The 21014-nt window shown below is 43.7% G+C and overlaps 1 protein-coding gene across 1 annotated transcript in view; it reads right to left on the minus strand.

Annotated features, from left to right (window-relative positions):
- DNAH11 (dynein axonemal heavy chain 11) overlaps positions 1-21014 on the minus strand; it is a 3642058-nt gene that overhangs the window by 2290568 nt on the left and 1330476 nt on the right. The window contains exon 23 of the mRNA XM_078663510.1: positions 18933-19016. Coding sequence (XP_078519636.1) covers positions 18933-19016 — 84 coding nt within the window. The remainder of the gene's footprint in view (positions 1-18932; positions 19017-21014) is intronic.

The following is a 21014-nucleotide window of genomic DNA, read 5'->3' on the forward strand; positions in this document are numbered from 1 at the left end:
GCGCAAAGACATTTCAGAACTATGAAAGTAACAAAGTCGAATTGCAAAACAATCATAATCCCAAAAAGAGAGTAAAATTACAAAAATCCAAGATGGGCAACCCAGAGAATGGATTTTTAAAGTTTTATGTACACATAGCTCAAGAAGCACAAAGTGGCAATTTTCATGGTAGACCGTGACCTCAGGTACAATTTGAAATTGACTGCGATGGAGCCTAGGACGGCTATACCACCAAATTCATCCTAGACAAAGACTTTACCTCTGACTTTAGTCCTTTGTTGTATTCTCATTTAGTATTGTTTGCACCTTTCCCTTTAAATAATATGTTCCATTTAGATTCTCAGTGGAGTTGATGTTCTGTACAATGCATCTGGTTGGCAGTTGCCTGCTAGTCTTGGTGGGAGCACCAACTACTCTCTGTTACTCGAAATAAACATTCTTATTTTATTACCTGTCATTGGTACCAGCCTACTTCCTTTACAACAGATGGCGACGGATGACTAGCAGAATTAGGAAGAGTACAGAGTGAGGTTGTACCTCCGTTGGTGGAAAAGAACTACGCGTGCAGTTGTGAATCCTGAAAGGATACTTAAAAGAAAATCGGAACTGCCTTAGCCGATGTAAGGACATACTTAATGAAAGAAAATATCCACGGAAAAAAGGGGACAAGCAGTGGTGAAGGAGCACTTGGATAAAGAAAAAAAGCTCAACGTGGAATAAATTGACGAAATGTAAGCGATGAAGACAAGACAACAAAGCGTGAGTTATTAGACTTTGTTTGAAAAAAAGAAAAAGGAAAAATAGGCAGATTCAAGGAGAACTGAGTTGTTGCATATATGCTCGTAACGTAATGTGCGACATTTAAAAGTATACCTTGAATATCCGTTGTGCTTGAGAGGCAGCGCGAGTTGTGGCTCATGTATCCATGGAGCGTCTGACGGAGAAGAATGACGCATAAGGAATGACGAAGAGCGCAACAGCAGTACGGGACGTGGAGCGTGCGTGGTGACGCGTCACGTAGCGGCCATCTTTAAAAAAAAAAACTGTATCTTAGCAACCCGTTTTGTTTGAGGAAGACGGAAAAGAGTAAAAAGAAAGTGGAAACGGTTTCGCAGGAGTTTAAGTTGACATTAAGAGAAATCGAGTGTATAAATGTAATTTAATTGAAGCTTACAAAAAAAAAAGGAGAAAAACGACGAGTGAAGCGTCAACGCAAAAGGAAAAGTTCACGGAACTGTATTGACTGAGTTAAAGGGACAAGGAAAATATGAATTTGGTTGAGTAACATATAGAGAAAGATAAAGAAAGTGAAAGAAGGAAAAGAGGTTGAATCTTTAGGAGTGTGGGTGTGGGGTCATACCTGGTTAGAATCTAGCTAAAAAAAAATGGAAGGTCATAATGTGGTGATGCTTCCTTTGTTTTTGCAGCACAGTGGCGATCCTCCTATAGAATGGGAAGAATGGATCGAAATATTTGAAAATTATACAGAGGCACTAGATGGGAAAGATTTCAGTGCCGCTAGGAAGAAAGCGTTGTTGTTGAGCACTCTAGGTAAGGAGGCTCAGCATGCGTTCAAATTTTTGCCAGCAGGTACAAATGCAGATGGGAGAGTGATTACTAATGTATACCTGGAGGCTAAGTCAAGATTAAAGAAACAATATTCAAAGGAGGTGAATATTGTTATGGCCAGGCATAAATTTTATACGCAACCGCAGAGAATAGATGAGAACATTGACCAGTTTGTTACGAGGTTAAGAGAGTTGTCGATGAAATGCAAGTTTGGGACAATAAGAGACGAGATGATAAGGGACCAACTTATTGTCCAGTGCAAGAACAAGAAAATGCAGGAAAAGTTATGGGTAGCAAAGAACCCATCTTTGCAAAATGCGATAGAAATAGCCAAGGTTGTGGAGGAATCGAGTGCATGCATGAAAGAAATGGAGAAAAAAGAAAGTGTCAAAGAAAATGTGAGTGCTGTGGGTGTGTCTCATGTGGAAAAAGAGGATGATGTAGCTGTCGTTTCTAGGAAAAGTGGTGAAAGAAATGATAGAGAAGTAAAGAAGTATAATGGAAATGTACAAAATAGTGGTGATCAGTACAGAGGACAGGAGAAAGTGTGTACAAGGTGTGGGAGCACATACCACACAGCTGAATATAGAAGATGTTTTGCATTGGACAAGGAGTGCAAGAAGTGTGGGAAAAAAGGGCATTTCTACAAGATGTGCAAAACGAATAATAATACGAAAATTGCTGTGGTCCAAAATGAGGGGGTATGTGTGGTTAACGGATGCAAAGTCGAGGGTGCAAACAAGATATTGTGTGTAAGTGAGGAGGAGATGGAAGGTGAGAATGGGAGAAAGGAAAGACCTAAGGCATTGTTTATTATAGAGGGAAAGAAAACTGAACTGATAGTTGATTCAGGATCATTTTGGACAATTATTCCGGCTTGCTTGTTTAAAGCGAAGTGGCCAGATGTTGTTTTGAAGCCAAAGGATATTAACCCGGGGGGGTACCAGGGTGAGAGGATAGATATAATTGGGTACATGTTGACAGATATTGTTTTTCAGGGAAGGAGCGTGAATGGTAAGGTGTATGACGCTCATTCTGGACCGCCAATACTTGGGTGGGGTCATCAGTACGACCTGAATATCATTATAAATCCAAGGGCAAAAAATCAAGTGATGGTTGTGGATGAGGTGACTACAGAATCGATTGTGGATGGGATGTCCAGTTTTTTCGAGGAAGAGATAGGTGCTTTGAGGGGGTATGTTCATAAAATTATGCTTAAGCAAAATGCAATTTCCCTGCAGCACAAGGTTAGGAAAGTGCCCATTATAGCAAGGGATGAAGTGAAGAACATGCTGTGTGAGATGTTGGAGCAGGGTATTATAGAACAGATAGAGACATCTAATTGGATTTCGCCTGTTGTCATTTCGACCAAGTATGATGGGAAGTACAGGTTTTGTGTGGATTTACGCACTCTGAACCAGAATATTGTTGTGGACAATTATCCCTTACCAAACATAAATGAACTGATTTTGTTGTTGAAAGGAGGGACGTTTTTTACGAAATTAGACCTACGTAGTGCGTACCACCAGATAAAACTGCATGAGGATTCCAAATCATTGACTGCGTTCATCACTCCTGAGGGTATTTATCAATTCACCCGTATGCCTTTCGGGTTGGCGCACGCCGCTGGTGTGTTTCAGCGTATGATGGGTTCAGTTTTGGAGGGAATAAAGAACGTGGTGTACTTCCAGGATGACGTTTTGTTATTTGGTGAGAATATGGAACAGCATAATGTGATTTTGAGTGAGGTTTTGAACAAAATGGAGAAAGCAGGTTTGACCTTAAAAAAAGAAAAGTGTAGATTCGCTGTGGAGGAGGTAGAGTATTTGGGTATACCTTGTTGGCAGATGGGGTGAGACCGAAACGTCACTTATTGGAATCTATAAGGAAGGCTCCTGCACCTGAGGATAAAGATCAGTTGAGGTCGTTCTTGGGTTTAATCGAGTACTATGCGAAGTTTGTGAAAAACTTTGCAGACAAGACGGAGAAGATAAGAGCGTTGTTAAAAAAAGGTTGTAAATTTGTGTGGGATAAGGAACTGGAGGGAGTGTTTGACAACATAAAGAAGGAGATCTGTGAGGCTAAAATTCTTACACCTTTTGATACTAGGTTGCAATCTGTATTAACTGTTGATGCTAGTGGTGTTGGGGTAGGTGCAGTTTTGGCACAAGAGCATCCATCTGGTGTCAAGACGGTGGCATTCGCATCAAGATCGCTTACTAGTTCGGAGAGAATTACTCAATAATAGAGAGGGGGCGCTAGCAGCTGCATGGGGCTGTGAGTATTTTAGAATGTACTTGTGGGGTTTTAAATTCAGATTACTCACGGACCATAAACCTTTGTTGAGAATCTTGTCACCCGGTGGTGCAGGGAAGGGGTCAGCTAGGTTGGCGAGATTGGCGGCACGCATGCAAGATTTCTTGTACCAGGTTGTTTATATACCTGGGTGGAAGAATTGCCAGGCAGATGGGTTGTCGAGACTTCCTTTACCGTTGCAAGATGTGGATAGGTCTGGTGTGGAACTAGCCCAATGTGAGGGTGCTGTAGCAGCTATTGATAAAGTTGGGAGTTTGTGTTATGGTGCGATAGGGAAGACACAGTGGAATGAATGTATGGCAAAGGATGAGGTTTTACATAGTGTGAAGGAGCTAATTGTTAAAGTATCTAGGCGGGAAAGCACTCTTGCAATTGACGTTAGACCATATTTGAAGGTCTTGGATGAGTTGTCAATTTATGATAAAGATGAAAACTTGGTAATGAAGGATGACAAGTATATTCCACCGTGTGATTTAAGGTTTTCCTTATTCAAGTTGGCGCATGAGGGACACCTTGGACAATCTCTTACCAAGAAAAGAGTGAGGGAGCATTTTTGGTGGCCGGGAATGGATCAGCAGATATCTGAGTGGGTTGAAAGGTGTGTGGTATGTTTAGAAAGTAAGAAGAGACTGAAGGTGGCAGCCAGGAGAATCATGGTAAAATAGAGAATCCAGGGTTACCATGGCACACTGTGTGTTTGGATTTTATTGGACCCTTTAGTGGATTTGGGGTGGATCTGAAGTTCGCTCTTGTCATGGTTGATGTATCCTCAAGATGGTTGGTTGTGAAGTTTTGTAGTGAGATTACAACCAAGTCTACTATTAAAATAATGTCTGAGGTATTCAGGGAAGAAGGTTATCCAGTGAAAATAATTACTGATAACGGAACACAATGAACTTCTGGAGAAATCGTGTCTTTCTTAAAGACATGTGGGATTATACATTCAAGAACGTCTCTATATAATCCACAAGGGAATGGTGTAGTGGAGAGGACGAACAGAATGGTGAAGGGTGCAATACAGATGGCTGTTTCTTCTGGTGGTGATGTTAAAAGCATGGTGAACGATCTAGTGTGGGCGTACCGCACCAATGAGAACAGCGTTTCCGGGGAAGTTCCTTTCAAACTGATGAGGGAAAGAGCAGCTGGAACCAAGCTTGTACCGGGATGGATGAAGGAGTGTATGGGTTTGGAGAATTTGGAAAATTGTGGAAAGGAAAAGGAGTATGGTGGTGGAGGTGTTGTAAATAAAATTTCTGTAAATGACCTAGTGAAGGTTAAACCTGGTCGGATCAGCAGTGGTTTGACGAAATTCAGGGGTCCATTTAAAGTGAAATCTGTGCATAATCGTTTTGTAACGTTGTATAATGGGGAACACTGGAATATGAGGAGGGTTGCATTGTACAAAAAAGGTACAAAGAATGAGGATAGTGAAATTTGTGTTCATGACGATACTCATGTTGGTCATAAGGGTGATGATCATACCTCTGGGTGTGCAAAAAATGTAGTTAACGATTGTGTTCCATTACAGAGGTGCAGACGACCACCAAGTTATTTAAAAGATTATTTCTGCGAGGATGCTTAGTGTGTGGAGCGCTACTTCTTTGTTTGTTTCATTTGTCTTTATTTACTTTAATTCCTTTTCTTTCTTTTATTCTTATTAATGTATGAAGGGAAGAGGATATGTTGTATTCCCATTTAGTATTGTTTGCACCTTTCCCTTTAAATAATATGATCCATTTAGATTCTCAGTGGAGTTGATGTTCTGTACAATGCATCTGGTTGGCAGTTGCCTGCTAGTCTTGGTGGGAGCACCAACTACTCTCTGTTACTCGAAATAAACATTCTTATTTTATTACCTATCATTGGTACCAGCCTACTTCCTTTACAACATCCTTTAAGTCCCAATACACCACAGGAGTACAGTTTTAAAGCCCCCCCAGGACCCCAAGAGAGGCACTTAGAAATTCAGGGCCTAATAACGACTATGGCAGTCATTCGGTCTGCCGTAGTCACAGTGGTGGTCCACTCGCCGTATTACATGTTCAGCGGTTGGACCGCCATTGGACCACGCAACTGCTGGGGATCCCTGATCCCGCGGCAGTGGTCTGAAGCAGCAATATGCTGGTGGTGTAGCTGCAGAACCGCTGAGCATATTACGAGTTGCCTCACCACGACCATATCCACGGCGGTGAACCCGAAATGGAAAGGGTGGTGGTGAGGCAACTAAAGGGGCCCTTACAGGGCTACCGGTCACCTTTGTGCATGGGGGTTAATGCAGAGGTGCCCATGTTGCTGTATTTTTGCACCCTCAGTTCCTGCATGGGAAGAAATGCACAACATGGTTCATTTCTTCCCATGCAGCAACGTGCTTTGGTGGTCCCACAGCACTGCCTTTCTATGGCTCTCTTTTGAGCCTTAGAAAGGCACTGCAATGGGACCACCGCAGCAGACACCACCTGCCAGGATTAAACTCGCGTAATCCAGCATGTGGTCTGACTTCGAGTTAGGCAGTTTTCCTGCGGGACACTGGCGTGGCAGCCTGCAGGAAGGCCGTCAAACTTGTAATCAGGCCCTCAGTATCTGGCAGTGGCTAACATTAGGGTTATACTATAGCAGTTATAAAAGTTGAAATGCAAAACAATATACATCCCACACTGAATTAGAAACAGAGAAAACGTTTATAAACTAAAGGACACCAAAAATGACAAAAATCAAATGAGGGGAACTGGAAATATGATTTTTTCAATGTTTTTGGTAGGAACAGAGCAAAGAATCACAAACGTTCAATGATGCTCCAAGTTCACAATAGACCGGGATCCGGGTGCAATTTGACAATGGCTGTGATGGAGCACAGGTCAGATACATCAACCAGGTTCATCCTGTTCAAATATTTTACCTTTTGACATTTGTCCTTTAAGTCCCAATTCACCACAGCAGTACACTTCTGGAACCCTCTCTCCCTAGGACCTAAGGGGAGGCACTTAGAGACTCACAGGGAGTTAGGCAGAGGAAAAACAACAGGGTCCAGTCCAGCCTCATGACCTTTGGAGCCCACTTCTTTATCCTGCATATAGGAGAACAGTTCCAGTCCTTCAGGGCTCTTCTCAGGTTACAGACAGCAGGTTTAGTCCTCTGCTGATCTGCGTAAGGTCCAGGAATGTTCTGATCTTCCACAGATCCAAGAACCGTTCTGAAGTGGATGCCTAGAGACGCCATGTTATGCTAGATGGTGGAAATGACTCTTGGGCACGCCCTGCACAATGTGGTAATAGTTCCCTGGGCCAACCCTACCCACTTTGGGCATTTTCATGGAGGTGGAAGTCTTCAACTTGGGCCCTGAGGGCTGGGTTTGTGTACGGGAGTGTATTATGGCAATCCTAGAGCACTCTCACATCTAACACAATTTCACTGTGAGCCAGCCAATGTACCCTCAGAAAACCCAGAGGCAGAAGTCCAACAGAGCAAATATAGGCTTTTGCAACAATCAATCAATCAGAGTACTTGTAGAGCGCGCTACTTACCCGTGAGGGTCTCATGGCGCTGAGGGGAGGGGGGGTGCTGCTACTACTCAAAGAGCCAGGTCTTGAGGAGTCTTCTGAAGGCAAGAAGGTCTTGGGTCTGCCGTAGGTGGGTAGGGAGGGTGTTCCAGGTCTTGGCGGCGAGGTAGGAGAAGGATCTGCTGCCAGAGGTCGTTCGTTGGATGCGGGGGACAGCGGCAAGGCTGGCGGAGCGGAGCTGGAGGGTAGTGTAGAAGCTGAGTCTGCTGTTAAGGTAGGCTAGTCTGGCGTTGTGGAGTGCTTTGTGTGCTAGGGTGAGGAGCTTGAAGGTGATCCTCTTGTCAACAGGGAGCCAGTGTAGATCTCTCAGGTGGGGGGTGATGTGGCTGCGGCGGGAGACGATGACGATCAGTTGGGCGGAGGTGTTTTGGATGCGTTATAGTCGTCGTAGGTGTTTGGCTGGGATTCCTGAGTGCGTTGCCGTAGTCCAGTCTGCTGCTGACGAGGGCCTGTGTCACTGTTCTTCTTGTTTCGGTCGGAATCCACTTGTAGATCCTGCAGAGCATGCGGAGGGTGTTGCAGCAGGAGGAGGAGAAGACGGCGTTGACCTGTTTAGCCATGGAGAGGGAGGAGTCGAGGATGAATCCTAGGTTGCATGCATGGTCGGTGGGTGTTGGTGCTGTTCCCAGTGTGGTCGGCCACCAGGAGTCATTCCAGGCTGACAGTAGATACACAAGGACTGTTTTGGCATCCTGTTTTACTTCCTCTGTATGTGTGCCCCCAGTGATATATGTTAAACCCATAGACAGATGTCAGGGGGACAAAGTAGGTCCTTCAGCAACCAGAGGATGGATACACCAGAATTGTTTGGTTACTGTTTCCCTTCCTTTCAAGTGCTCATCCAGTGTTATATGTACACCGAGCAGACCTGCCAAGCAGGATTTGACATTGTAATGTCAAAAGAGATGCTCACAGCCCCATGCTGCTTTTTGTGTCAAGTTCAAGGGGAATCACCTGCGAGCTGACCTGCATTGTGTGTTGCTCCCTTCGCCTTTTCATCGTCCTGTTTGCCTGTTTGTCAGACCAGCGCCTCGCGGCCCCCGCTCCGCGGGGGCCGCTCGCAGGCCAAGCACATTGCTAGACTTTCTTGTTCTTGGACCCCCGAGTGCATAGGAGCACCAACGCGACCTCGCTGAGCCTACATCTGCTCCCCAAGGCGTGAGGCGGGACTGCGAGGACCAGCGTGCAGCGCGGCGCTGATCGGCCGCAGCTGGTCCTCTTCCCGCCCCTCCAGTCGTTAAAATCATCGCGGTGAGTGAGCTGCCTGGGAATCACCTGCGAGCTGACCTGCATTGTGTGTTGCTCCCTTCGCCTTTTCATCGTCCTGTTTGCCTGTTTGTCAGACCAGCGCCTCGCGGCCCCCGCTCCGCGGGAGCCGCTCGCAGGCCAAGCACATTGCTAGACTTTCTTGTTCTTGGACCCCCGAGTGCATAGGAGCACCAACGCGACCTCGCTGAGCCTACATCTGCTCCCCAAGGCGTGAGGCGGGACTGCGAGGACCAGCGTGCAGCGCGGCGCTGATCGGCCGCAGCTGGTCCTCTTCCCGCCCCTCCATCTGACCTTTCTATTTATTCTGCAGCAGCAACGCGCACGCGGGACGCGCGCGGGGCAAAGGCCGGGGCGAAGACCGGGCAAAGAGCGGGCCGTTTAAGGCCGTTCAAGGACGGCAAAGGACGGCCCTGGCCCTGAACCCCTGCCTTCTTGTCTTTTTGCCCTAAAACCTATAACTGCTTAAGGCAGGCGGAACTGAGTTCTGTATTTGTTTATTGTAATACCAGTGGCCGCCTCCCAGTTATATCTTCATCCTCCCTGCGCTATAGATGTCGGCCATGCGCAACAGAACTAGGAGTCGTACCAAAAAAGCTACGGTGGTAGCACAGGTGACTGGGCCTATAGATCTTTTTATTTCACGGGTGAATGAGACTATTGACCAAAGCATTGTATTATTGGAAAAAAGAGTCTCCATGGATCTTGCGAATGCTAAGCGCTCATCCCTGGGTTCTCTTGCAAATGCTAAGTCACCCGCTTTGCAGTTATCGAACAATTGTTCTTTACCTTTATCTATGCCTACTATTAGTGCTACGACTGTACCGAATGCTGTTGATTTATCGGTTGCCCTATCGGACTCAGACCGTCTTTTGTCGATCTGGAGACTACACCAGATTTAGAAGCCTGTCAGTCACCTGGCAAAGCGGTGCTGAATCCGAGCGGGCCTAATGATGTGGTAATAGCTCCTGTAACTATAGATTCAGGAGGAAGGGTCACCTATCTCCCAAAAGTCACTTCCAAGAGTAAACATAAACCAAAAGCTGGAGTTAGGAACCATAATTTGATTTCACCCACCCCGCAATTGGCATCAGGTATTCCTTGCTGGGTGCAAAACATGGTAACAGATTTAAAATTAGACCTTGAAGCCACAATAGCAGCACAAATTAAGCCTTTAATTTCCAAACTTGATAGGCTTACGTCTCTAATACATTTGAAATGGCCACATAAAACGAATGGGCAAGGGCCCGATCAGCCACAAGGGATAACAAAAGTAGTCCCTAAATGCTCATCCTGTGTCCAGCCCTCTAAAGAGGTACTGAATAATGCTCAAGTAACTATAGCCCCCGGAAACCCTGTTTTATCTCATTTGTCGCAAACAGGGAATAATAATTCTGTTCAACCTACAGTTTTACCCACTCCTAAGGCGGGGGGCCCTACTTTGACCCACCAACATCCTGTTGTTTGTAATAAAACTATTACCCCTCAAGTAACAGGCGTTGTAGAAAAATTGAACACCCCTACAGTATGTCCTCCCATAAATAAGACCGATGGTCCTAAGTCAAAGCAGGCACGTTTTAAGTCTATCAATCTGCCACCAGAAGTTTCCCCTTTTGTGGTCGTGTTGACAGCAGTTCCCCCGTTGAAGGAGGGAGTAAAAGAAAGTTTTGTTGAGCTAAGAAATAAATGTGCTCAATGGCTCCATCTACATAAACCTCTACCCAGCAATATGAACGGGGAAATTCTTACTGTGCGTAGAGGGGACTGGGTGGGTAGAAGCAAGAAAACAATTGTAGGGGATGTAATCACAGTTAATTTTAGGGATATAGGGGCAGTTAGTTATATTTGTAATGCACCTACTAGTGGTCCTGTGACCCAAATCAATCCACTCCCTATGTCTTATTTTCTTCCGATGTCAACAAGACCGAATCCTCCTTGTTCCATTTTTCAAAACAATGGAGGATCTGTGTATCCCCCGCAACATGCTACCAAACCTTGGCAGCAGCCATTACAGCCCTCTTCTTTTTTTCCACATTATGCTAATTTTCAGCAGCAGCTACCGCATGTTTCATCTTTTCTCCCGCACCAAGCTAATCCCCAATGGCAACAACCTTCCCATTTTTTACCACCTTTATTTCAGCCTGCCCATCAGTGGCAGCAACCTTTCCAGCCCTTACAACCAGTTAAACCCCAGCGGCAACAAACATGGCAGGATCTGCCCCTTTCTCAAGAGCCCCAGTATTCACAATTTGCTCATCCGAACAGGTATGCCGCGTTAGACGCGGTAGATTGACTCAGTTTTACTGATGTTTTGGACTTAAACATTACTATGCCCAATTTAGATATGGAGAGTGTTCCTCCAGTAACCCCTTTACCCGTGTCTCCTGAAGTGCCAATGGCGTCATCATTAATACCCCTTTTGTTTACAGAAAACAGGGACAGCCTTGATGCATGCACTCCTACTGTTGCTCCCAGATTAAGCCCGGATAACAATCCTCGGGAAGGCGGTCCTACCCCATTATGTGTAATCCAGCCAGGGTCGACTATTGCTGGCGATTCTGGTAAACCAGTAGGACTCTCCCTTGTTTCCTGGAACATTGCTGGCCTTGCCAGCAAATTAGGTACCCCCTTCTGGACTAGATTTATGGGGGAGGGACTGGACCTGATCCTGTTGCAGGAAACATGGTGTCCGGACCCCATTTATATTGAAGGGTACGCATCTTACTGCCTTAAAGCCACCAAATCTAGCTCGGGTAGGGCTAAGGGGGGCCTCTTGATGCTTTTATCCACTAAGCTGTGTGATTGTACAGTTAAAAGCAGCACGACAGTTGGGACCCATAGTCAAGTCTTAAGGGTGGAGTGCAGGAAAGGCATTGATTTAGTTGTAGTAAACTTCTACAACAATATTTTTGATGCTAGTAGAGGAGATATTTTACCGCCCCTGGAAAGGGAAATTATCAAGGCCTTGGGTAAATCTAAAAGAAAGGCCGAGGTTGTTTGGGCAGGGGATTTTAACTTGCAGCCTTGCAATTTGTCTAATGGGAATATTTGCGGTTTTGGAGCAGCTTTGAATAGCCAATGGGGGGGTTTGGGAGTGAGGGAGGATTCTCCTCATTTCCAACATTGCAGTTATGGTTCTATACTAAATAATATGCTAGCTACATTAGATATGACCCTGTTAAACTGTAACATAAACAACCAGGCAATAATGTGCCCTACTTTTACAGGTAGAGATGCAGGTTCATTTATAGATCATATTCTTTTGTCTAGCAGTGGAGACTTTACTGATTTATATATAAATGAAGAAAGTCTCAGTGACCATAACAGCATTCGTGTTACCCTCTTAGGGCATGGTACTTCGACAGTTTCGGGCGAAAAATGCACAACTGACCTAGTACCTATAAGACCGAAGGGTCTTAGGATTAAATGGACTGGATTTAATTCTAAGGTTAAACAGAAGGAGGTTTTGACTAGTTGTAAGTATCAAATTGGTTTTTGTCTAGATAATGACTGTGACCCTGGCTGTTTGGTAGCTCATTTTGTTTCCATGAACAGTATTATTGATGGTATTTTTACGAAGGCCCCGTCATCCAATAGTGGTCCGAAGCAGGGGTGGTTTGATAAGACCTGTATAGTCGCCCTCCGAGAATTGAAAAAAGCTTTAGGTACCAAACCACGTGATAAGACGGAAGTACAACAATTTAGGGCTAGATATAATACCGCAATTAACAATAGGAAAAAGGTATTACAGACTGAGGCGTGGGACAAGCTGAAGGAAGCAGCCGAGACTAAAAACAGCAAACTTTATTGGGAAACAATTAACAGCCCTTTTCTCAATAAAGAAGTTGTTCCAGAACTCACATCTCATGTGGCGTGCAATGATTGGGTTAGTCACTTTTCAAAAATTTTTAATCTAGAAGGGTTATCCCTTGAGTCATTGCCACCCGAGTCTATCCCCTGGCCTCCCCTCCCGCTGGGAATAACATTAGAAGAAAGCCTTGAAGCAGTTTCTAATAGCAAAGGGGGCAAGGCCCCAGGCCCTGATGGGGTCCCGCTGGATCTATATAAAGACGAACCAGCTTTGTGGGCCCCAATTCTGGTAAGGATATTTAATTGTGCGGCAGAAACTAATTTCCCGCTTACTTGGGGTCAATCGGTTATTATCCCTTTACATAAGAAAGGCAACAAATCAGAGGCTTCTAACTATCGGCCAATTTCATTATTGGATTCCTCTGTAAAGGTAATGAGTAGGATTATGCTCAAGAGGCTGGAAGACTGGGCAACTGATTTTAATATTTTAACTAGAGTCCAGTATGGCTTTCGGAAAGGCATGGGCACATTGGATCAATGTGTCAATCTGGATCTTTTAATCAACAAATTTACTGTGGCTAAAAATGGCAACCTCTTTTTATGTATCGCTGATTTGAGCAGCGCTTTTGATTTGGTTAACCACGCTATTCTTTGGGAGGTTCTGCTTGATGCAGGGGCACCGAGGGAAATTGTTCATTTCTTAGCCAGACTTTATGAAAAACTCTCCTGTAAAGTCCGCTATGGCACCCTTGGCGAATGCACCCCGTTTTTTAAAGTGTCCCGGGGCATACGCCAGGGATGTGTTTTGGCCCCGCTTTTATTTTCCCTTTTTATCAACGATGTCGACCGTTTTTTGGTTGACATCCCAGCAGACGCACCCCTGATTGGTGGTAAACCAGTTCCGCTGTTACTTTATGCGGATGACGCTGTTCTTTTATCCCGAACACAGATTGGCCTTCAGCGCCTAATTGATAATTTTATGCAGTTTATTCAAGCTAGGCAGCTCCGTGTGAATAAAACCAAGACATATGTTATGTCTTGTGGACGGGCAGCTAAGCAGTCCAAACATACCTTCTTCCTCGATAAGGAAAAGTTGACTCATGTTAAGTCCTTTTGTTATCTAGGAATTACTTACAACAATAGCGGGTCTTGGACCTCGGAATTTGACTCTATTAGATTAAAAATGCTGCGGTCCACCAGCAGTATTTTTCGCTTTGCCTCCAAACTTGGCTCACGAAGCATTTTAGATATGATGAACATATACAATGTTTGCTGTGTCTCTTCTGCATTGTATGGGGCAGGTGTATGGGGCCACAGCGAGGGTATTTCCCTGCAGAAGGAGCAGAATAAGTTCCTAAGGAGGTTGTTGTGTGTTCCCCCTTCTGCTTCCATACAATTGATCCATGAAGAGGTTGGGGTCGAGTTTATATCTGACTTAGCAGCAGTCCGGCCACTCTTATTGTGGCGTTCTATTTGGGCTAAGCCAGAGACTCGATTTACTCAGGATATTATTCTTGATTGTATAGGCTTGGACCACTCTTTACGCATTCAGTGGTTGAGATACATCCACTACTGGTATCTCCTCCTTTTTAACATCGATGTGTTCCGTGAGCCGGAAGAAGTTGTCTCTATCTCAAAAAAGGAAATTAAGACAACGTTTTTAAACTTCCGAAAGGCAGAGCGAGATAAAATTTATAGCAATCTAATTACTGTGAAATTTTATAAAAATCTGAACATGACTTCGGGGTTCCAACCCTATCTTACGTATGTGACCCGTCCCTCCCATCAGTATGTCTTAACGCGTGTCAGATTGGGTATTGTTCACCATCTGGTTGCATTCCCAAACACAAGAGCCAGTCCAGAGATACCCTGTCCGTGCGACAGTATTTCCCGTCAGAGTAGTTGCCATTTTTTACTCTTCTGCAAATTCTTTCATTTTTTTAGACTAAAATACCTTAAACCGATTTTTATTAAGTATAATATTCGCACTACAGAAACTGCACTGACACTTTTATCTTCACTAGAGAACGAGGAAATTTGCTTTTTTCTGGCCACTTTTATTCTGAAGTGTACAGCTGCCAGGAAAAGTATCGTACTATAACATCTTATATACTTACCTGTCTGTACCTATGTTATACAGCTGCCAGGAATTGTATTATGCTGCTATTATCCCTTACATTCCTGTCTGTATATATATATGCATTTAAGTTTTCTATCATTTGTTGTCATTAAGTTATTATTTTATTGGTTGATGTCCACAGTATAAAATGATTATTTAAACTGTTATGTACAGTTGCCAGGAAAGGCCTATTGAGTAAACCCTACTGTTTTCCTGTCTGCTCATATATGAATGTCTTGCTTTTCTAACAGTATGTTGATTTAAAATGGCAAGAGTATTTTTTCAATTGTGTACCCCAGCCTTTGCACATTTCCCTACTCCCTTTTTTATAAGTGTTAGTATGGTGATTCTCAATATTTTAACTATGTATCTTTTTGCTTGTATGATTTGATGTACAAATCGAATAAAAGCTTTTGATATTGAATTGTGTCAAGTTCAAATAATTCTTCTCTGCCCATTCAGGTCACTCTATTGTTTGCTCTAAGCATGGGCGGATTTTGCGGATCCACGATTCGCGGATTTGCGTATTCACGGATCGTGGATCCGCAAAATCCACGGATTTTGCGGATTTGCGGATCGGCGGATTTGGGGCGGGGCTTCCATGCGAGTGCACATGCCTCTTGTGTGTATAAACGGTCAGAGACCGATCAGAGCAGCAGATGAAGATACAGAAGCTCCTGGCCACAGGAACAGCACGAGGATTGCGCTCGTGAAAGTCAAGGATGCAAAGGCCTCTGTCCAGCATCACAGCTGATTTTCGATGGTATATTTGGGAAGAAGGCACATCTGCCCAGCCTTGACAACGCTCACGATTGTTTTTTGGGCCGATGAATGAGTCACTGAATTTAAGCTTCAACTAGGGCACATGCCTAATTGGTATCTGTAAGTGCTTCCGGTTGAGGTTTAATTTTTGTGCCAGGACCATCGTGCCAGAATGAACCCTGCCCTTCATATTGATTCAAGAAGACGCCACCGTTTTGTGCCATACCTCTACTCAACTGGAGTACTTTCTACTGGATAATCAGTAAGTGCTACCTCGTTGGGTAAATGTATAGTGCTTTTACTACACTACAGCTGCCAAAAGTGCCAGAGAGTTGTCTACAGCGACCAGGTGTGTGTTACTATGCAATCGCGCCGAAGGGCGCAGGGGTCTCTTGAGTGAGCTACCATAGTGGGTAAATGGCGGGAAGACGGTGCACACCTCGAGTGTGTGGGCGGGGCCAAACGGACGGGGCTTCCATGTGCGAGTGCACATGCCTCTTGTGTGTATAAAAGGTCAGAGACCGATCAGAGCAGCAGATGAAGATACAGAAGCTCCTGGCCACAGGAACAGCACGAGGATTGCGCTCGTGAAAGTCAAGGATGCAAAGGCCTCTGTCCAGCATCACAGCTGATTTTCGATGGTATATTTGGGAAGAAGGCACATCTGCCCAGCCTTGACAACGTTCACGATTGTTTTTTGGGCCGATGAATGAGTCACTGAATTTAAGCTTCAACTAGGGCACATGCCTAATTAGTATCTGTAAGTGCTTCCGGTTGAGGTTTAATGTGTGTGCCAGGACCATCGTGCCAGAATGAACCCTGCCCTTCATATTTATTCAAGAAGACGCCACCGTTTTGTGCCTGTTGTAACTATTTTACGATGGCGCCGGCAAGCTGCCAGCGCCATCCTTAAATAGTTACTAAATTAGCTTCAACAGGAAGCTCTAATAGATAAAATAAAGCAGGTGCTCGAGCACCTGCTTTATTTGATCTATTAGAGCTTCCTGTTGAAGCTAACTTATTAACTATTTGAGGATGGCGCTGGCAGCTTGTCGGCGCCATCGTAAAATAGTTACAACAGGCCAGCAAGGTTTGAACTTTTGCCCCCGGAATCCGCCGCTCGCGGATTTGCGAATTCGCGGTAAATTCGCGGGAGTTCGCGGATCGCGAATTTACCGAAAATTCATAAAATCCGCGAGCATAACGGATTTTGAGCTCATGCTTAGTTTGCTCCTGGGAGGCACTTTGCACCTTATTCAAAAGTTAATAACTGGCTAGCAGAAGTGGGAAAGCAATTGCAAGACAGGGAAAATGTAACTTTCGCAAAGTTATTTTCCCTAATATTTATTAAAATTCCAACTCCATCATAGAATTAGATTTTGTATTACCTATTAAAATAGTTGCTCAATTATTTAACTAGCAAGATCAGTTTATGAGAAACAGTAATAGGATTTTAATTGGTACTCTGGTTTTCTACATTGGACAGCTAGGCCTGACACACTGAAAAATAGTGATGGGGTGCTAGGGCAGAGACATGTTAACATTCCACATGTCCTACTTTTAATTAAAATGCACCCTACCATGTGGGCTACAAGGCCTACATATGGGTGACCTATTCATATTTCATTGTGAGGTTTTGACCCATCAAAAGGGTTTATTTTGACAGGTCAAATAGCAGCTTTTACAATGCTACAGTCTGGCTACACTTGTAGGCCGAAAGCCATATTTGCACTGCTACTGTAGTGGATGGCAAAGTAGGTGCTGTAGTCCACTGGGGGCATTTAACTTCCAGACCTTGGGTACACTTTGTACCATCTCCTAGGAACATTTAAGTGTTAAATATACCAATTCAAAATATGCCAATTGGCCCATGTTTAAAGGGGGAACACAGTCACTTTAACACTGGTTAGTAGGGTTAAACTGAACAGCGTTCTAATGCCAGAAAGATATAGAGCCCAGCAAAAGGTGAAAAAACACAGGGCAACCTCAGAGAATAGGCAGATTTCCTATACCATTGATTTTTTTGTTGTTCTCAAACTCACGTTTTTGAATTTTTTTCGAGAACAACCTAGAAAGAATTCAGAGCAGAGTAAAAAAAGAAAACCATGGAGCTGGTTTGTCAGCTCTGCCTAAAATGCATTTCCCACACTGGTGCGTGTAGTGTAGGCCCTGCTATCACCTCTTTGATGGCAAACATCTCTAATTTTGACAGGCTTAATTGCCACAATAGGTAGCAAAGTGCCCACCAGAGCCTGGTTCATCCCATTAACCACTTTTATGAAGCTAATGGGAACATTATTTTGTGTCCAAATTAAACAATAGTTGCAGAGTGGTGCAGAGGACATGCTAACATTAGGGATCATTTGCAAGTACCATTGATAGCACTAGAAGTATCATTAGTAGTAACCACCAGCATGGTGGTAGCACTGCATGTAACAATGATACTAATTTTAGTAATAGTAATAGCAGCATTCCAAACAGTATCAACAACATTATTTTCTTTAGTAGTTTTAGGAGTACTAACAATATTGAGATTAGAGCTTTACCAGTTGTAGTGGTCCTAATAGTGCTGATAATAATAGTGGTAGGAAGACCTGTAGTAGGGGTACGAGAAATAAAGATTGCTATCATGGTAGTAATAGCACTAAAGTAGTAGTAACAATTAGACTGGTGGTAACATGTATGGTAAGTATACATGTTGATTACAGAATTACTGTGTATTGTTTATTAGGGTGGTGGGGTGACATGAGCTTAAAAAATACATACATTTAAAGCGAACGGGTTGCCAAGGACAAGACTGGAGGCATTACTATACCTAGGAATGTAGGCTAGTTAGTGAAATAAGATAGAAAATGTAACCTTTTATTTGACTTCTTCATTTCTTTAATGCATCAGCAACCGCACTTGCTGTCCTCCCCTAATGGTAATTTCTGTTTCAGAAGTTGAAGGGCAGTCACAACACGGTAGAATAGCTTATTACAAACACAGTTTATGTAAATAATGAACTGATCATGCAGAACAAACATTTAAGAGTCTAAAAGAATCGGTTCTTTTAGGTAGTAATATACAAGACTAAAGATGATCAGGAGACTGCTTTTAAGTAACCGTAAGGAGATGTCGAGGAAACATGGAATACATGCACATGTTTGCCTTATATGCACACGATGGCTAAAGTCAGTTCTATAGTGAACTTCGCATTTGGATTTATCAGATTTATTATGCGATTATATACAGACTTTTTAGTTAAAAAAAAGTGTAGTCTTGTGTGAATTTAAGTCTTATTTGACAGCATTAAGAGGAACCCCAAGTGAATTTAAAGTGTTTATCTTAGGAAAAGTATCTCTGTTTTTAAATCGTTCATGGGACCAGATATTAATAGACAGTTAAATACAAGAATATCATTATAAAATTAAAGTAAAGAAAAATGCTATCTAATGACTAATGTGCACTGGTCAATAAGGGAGACTATATTTTAGACTCGGAGTGTGAGAGGGCAACACGTAGCCAAGAGCTTGATTCAGAGCTCAACTTACCTTGGCAAATCTCCGAAGCTCGACATCCATCCGTTCCACGTTAATCTCTCTACATGGAGTTTTCGTCCAGTCATCAATGCTGCTCTGAAAGGGCAATGGAGAAATAAAAGTGTCAACAACATTTACTGACAACATGGCTCTGCAGGACAACAGATCAATGAAGCTTTGAGCAGATCTATCATTTCGGAAAGGCACAAAGACTAAATGTAAATATTACCTTTCAAGGCTCTTACCATAAAAAGTAGATTTATAATGCTCACACAACGTCAGCATAGTTGGAAATAATTAAAGAGGCCTTATGTTAGCGAATAGGGGTGTGCGATGAGGTGTCAAAAAGGAATCATGGACATTAATAATACACAGTGCTACAAAAGAAAGTGTTCCAACTATCATTACCCTACACCAAGATCCACATTTCTGCGTCCAGTGATGTTTCCAGTTGTCTCTCTTGAGATGCAGAGAGAGGTAGTGATATTTCACTCATCGACAATGACCTTCCATTCTTCGGGCAAAATTACAAGTTATTTACAAGATCGATAAATTTCCCTCCCAAATTAAATATCCGTGGGTTAAATTTCAGCAGGTCAAACATGCCGGTCTTTAACAAGTGAAAAATGCTAGAAAATACAATTGTATGTGGTAAGCACCAAATCTGCCTGCTGTGCCCACTTGCAAGGTAAAAATTATTCCACCCAATAAATTCCGATGACCTCAGTGTCAGATTTCACCGAGTGCAATATGATCCTGTTCCACACCAGGGCACTTATAATCATGCGTTCCGATAAATTAGAAATGAGCACTATGATAGAAGAAAACAAAGGGAAAGTAAAAGCGAAATAAAATATGTTGCATACTGTACATGCCTGCTTTGCATTTCATCTGCAATGACAGTGCTGAGCACTTAAAATGTGCTATAACTGAAGTACCTGGTAAGGAGTTAATGGACCTTAATGTAACAACATACTGGGTTTTTAATAACTGGTGCTAAGGTCTACAACACAAAATCAAGAAAGTGGTTCAAATAGGGAGTAGAGTGTTTAATTAGAGCCGGTGGTTGCAGGTGGAGCATTGGGTTTTTGGAAACTGCACTTATTTTTCATTATCAAACATTAACCAAGCGCAAGAGAGAAAAAAACACACAAAGAGGAAAGAAGTAGGAAGAGAAAAACAGAAAAACGGTTGCAAAGGGAACAAGCAGGACCATGCAGGAGTGAGATAAAAGGGAAACTGGTGTTTGATAATGGATGGAAAATGTTAATGTTAATGTTAAGAATGTTTTTGTATAGCGCTCGGCTACTCCGAGGAGTGTCCCGGCGCTTTGACCTAACACGAACAAAGGACAAAAGTAAAAAAGGGGAAGAGAGAACTACTGCACAAACAACCAAGATTTCAAGTCCTTCCTGAAGGCCAACAGGTTAGGATTCCTGCGCAGGGAGACAGGCAGTGTATTCCACAGCTGAGGGGCTAGGCGCCGAAATGACCGGCCGCCAATCCGAGCTCTTCCTATGGCCGGGACCGAGGCCAGAGCCAAAGACTCTGATCTCAGTGATCTGGCAGGTTGGTAGAAAGCCAGCCTTTTTTTAATGTATTTAGCTCCGGTCATGTGAAGAGCCTTAAAGGCCAGAGTAAGGGCTTTAAAAACAATACGCTTCTGGATGGGCAGCCAGTGCAAGGTCTGCAAGAGGTCAGAAGCTCTGGCGCGCCGATGAAGTCTGAAGATGGCACGCGCCGCTGAGTTCTGCACTACCTGCAGCCGTTGGAGAAGGTATTCTGGAAGACCCAAATACAGGATGTTGGCGTAGTCAAGATGCGACCCAATAAGCGCCTGCACAGTGATCTTTCTATGTGCAGGTGTCAAGAGTGGAAGGAATTTGCGCAGCATCTTGAGCAGACCAAAACCCTCCCGGTAAGGCCAAGAATCTGGGGTTTCATAGTTAGATTCTTGTCAATTTTTATCCCAAGATTCTTGGCCGTAGTAGAGGCAGCCGAAGGTGGAAACATCTTCTCAGGACACCAAGGTTGCCAGATGGGATCCGAGCGACAACCAAAGAAAAGCACCTCTGACTTATCAGAGTTACACTT

Source organism: Lissotriton helveticus, chromosome 10 (genome assembly GCF_964261635.1).
Source record: "Lissotriton helveticus chromosome 10, aLisHel1.1, whole genome shotgun sequence".
NCBI classification, from domain to species: Eukaryota; Metazoa; Chordata; class Amphibia; order Caudata; family Salamandridae; genus Lissotriton; species Lissotriton helveticus.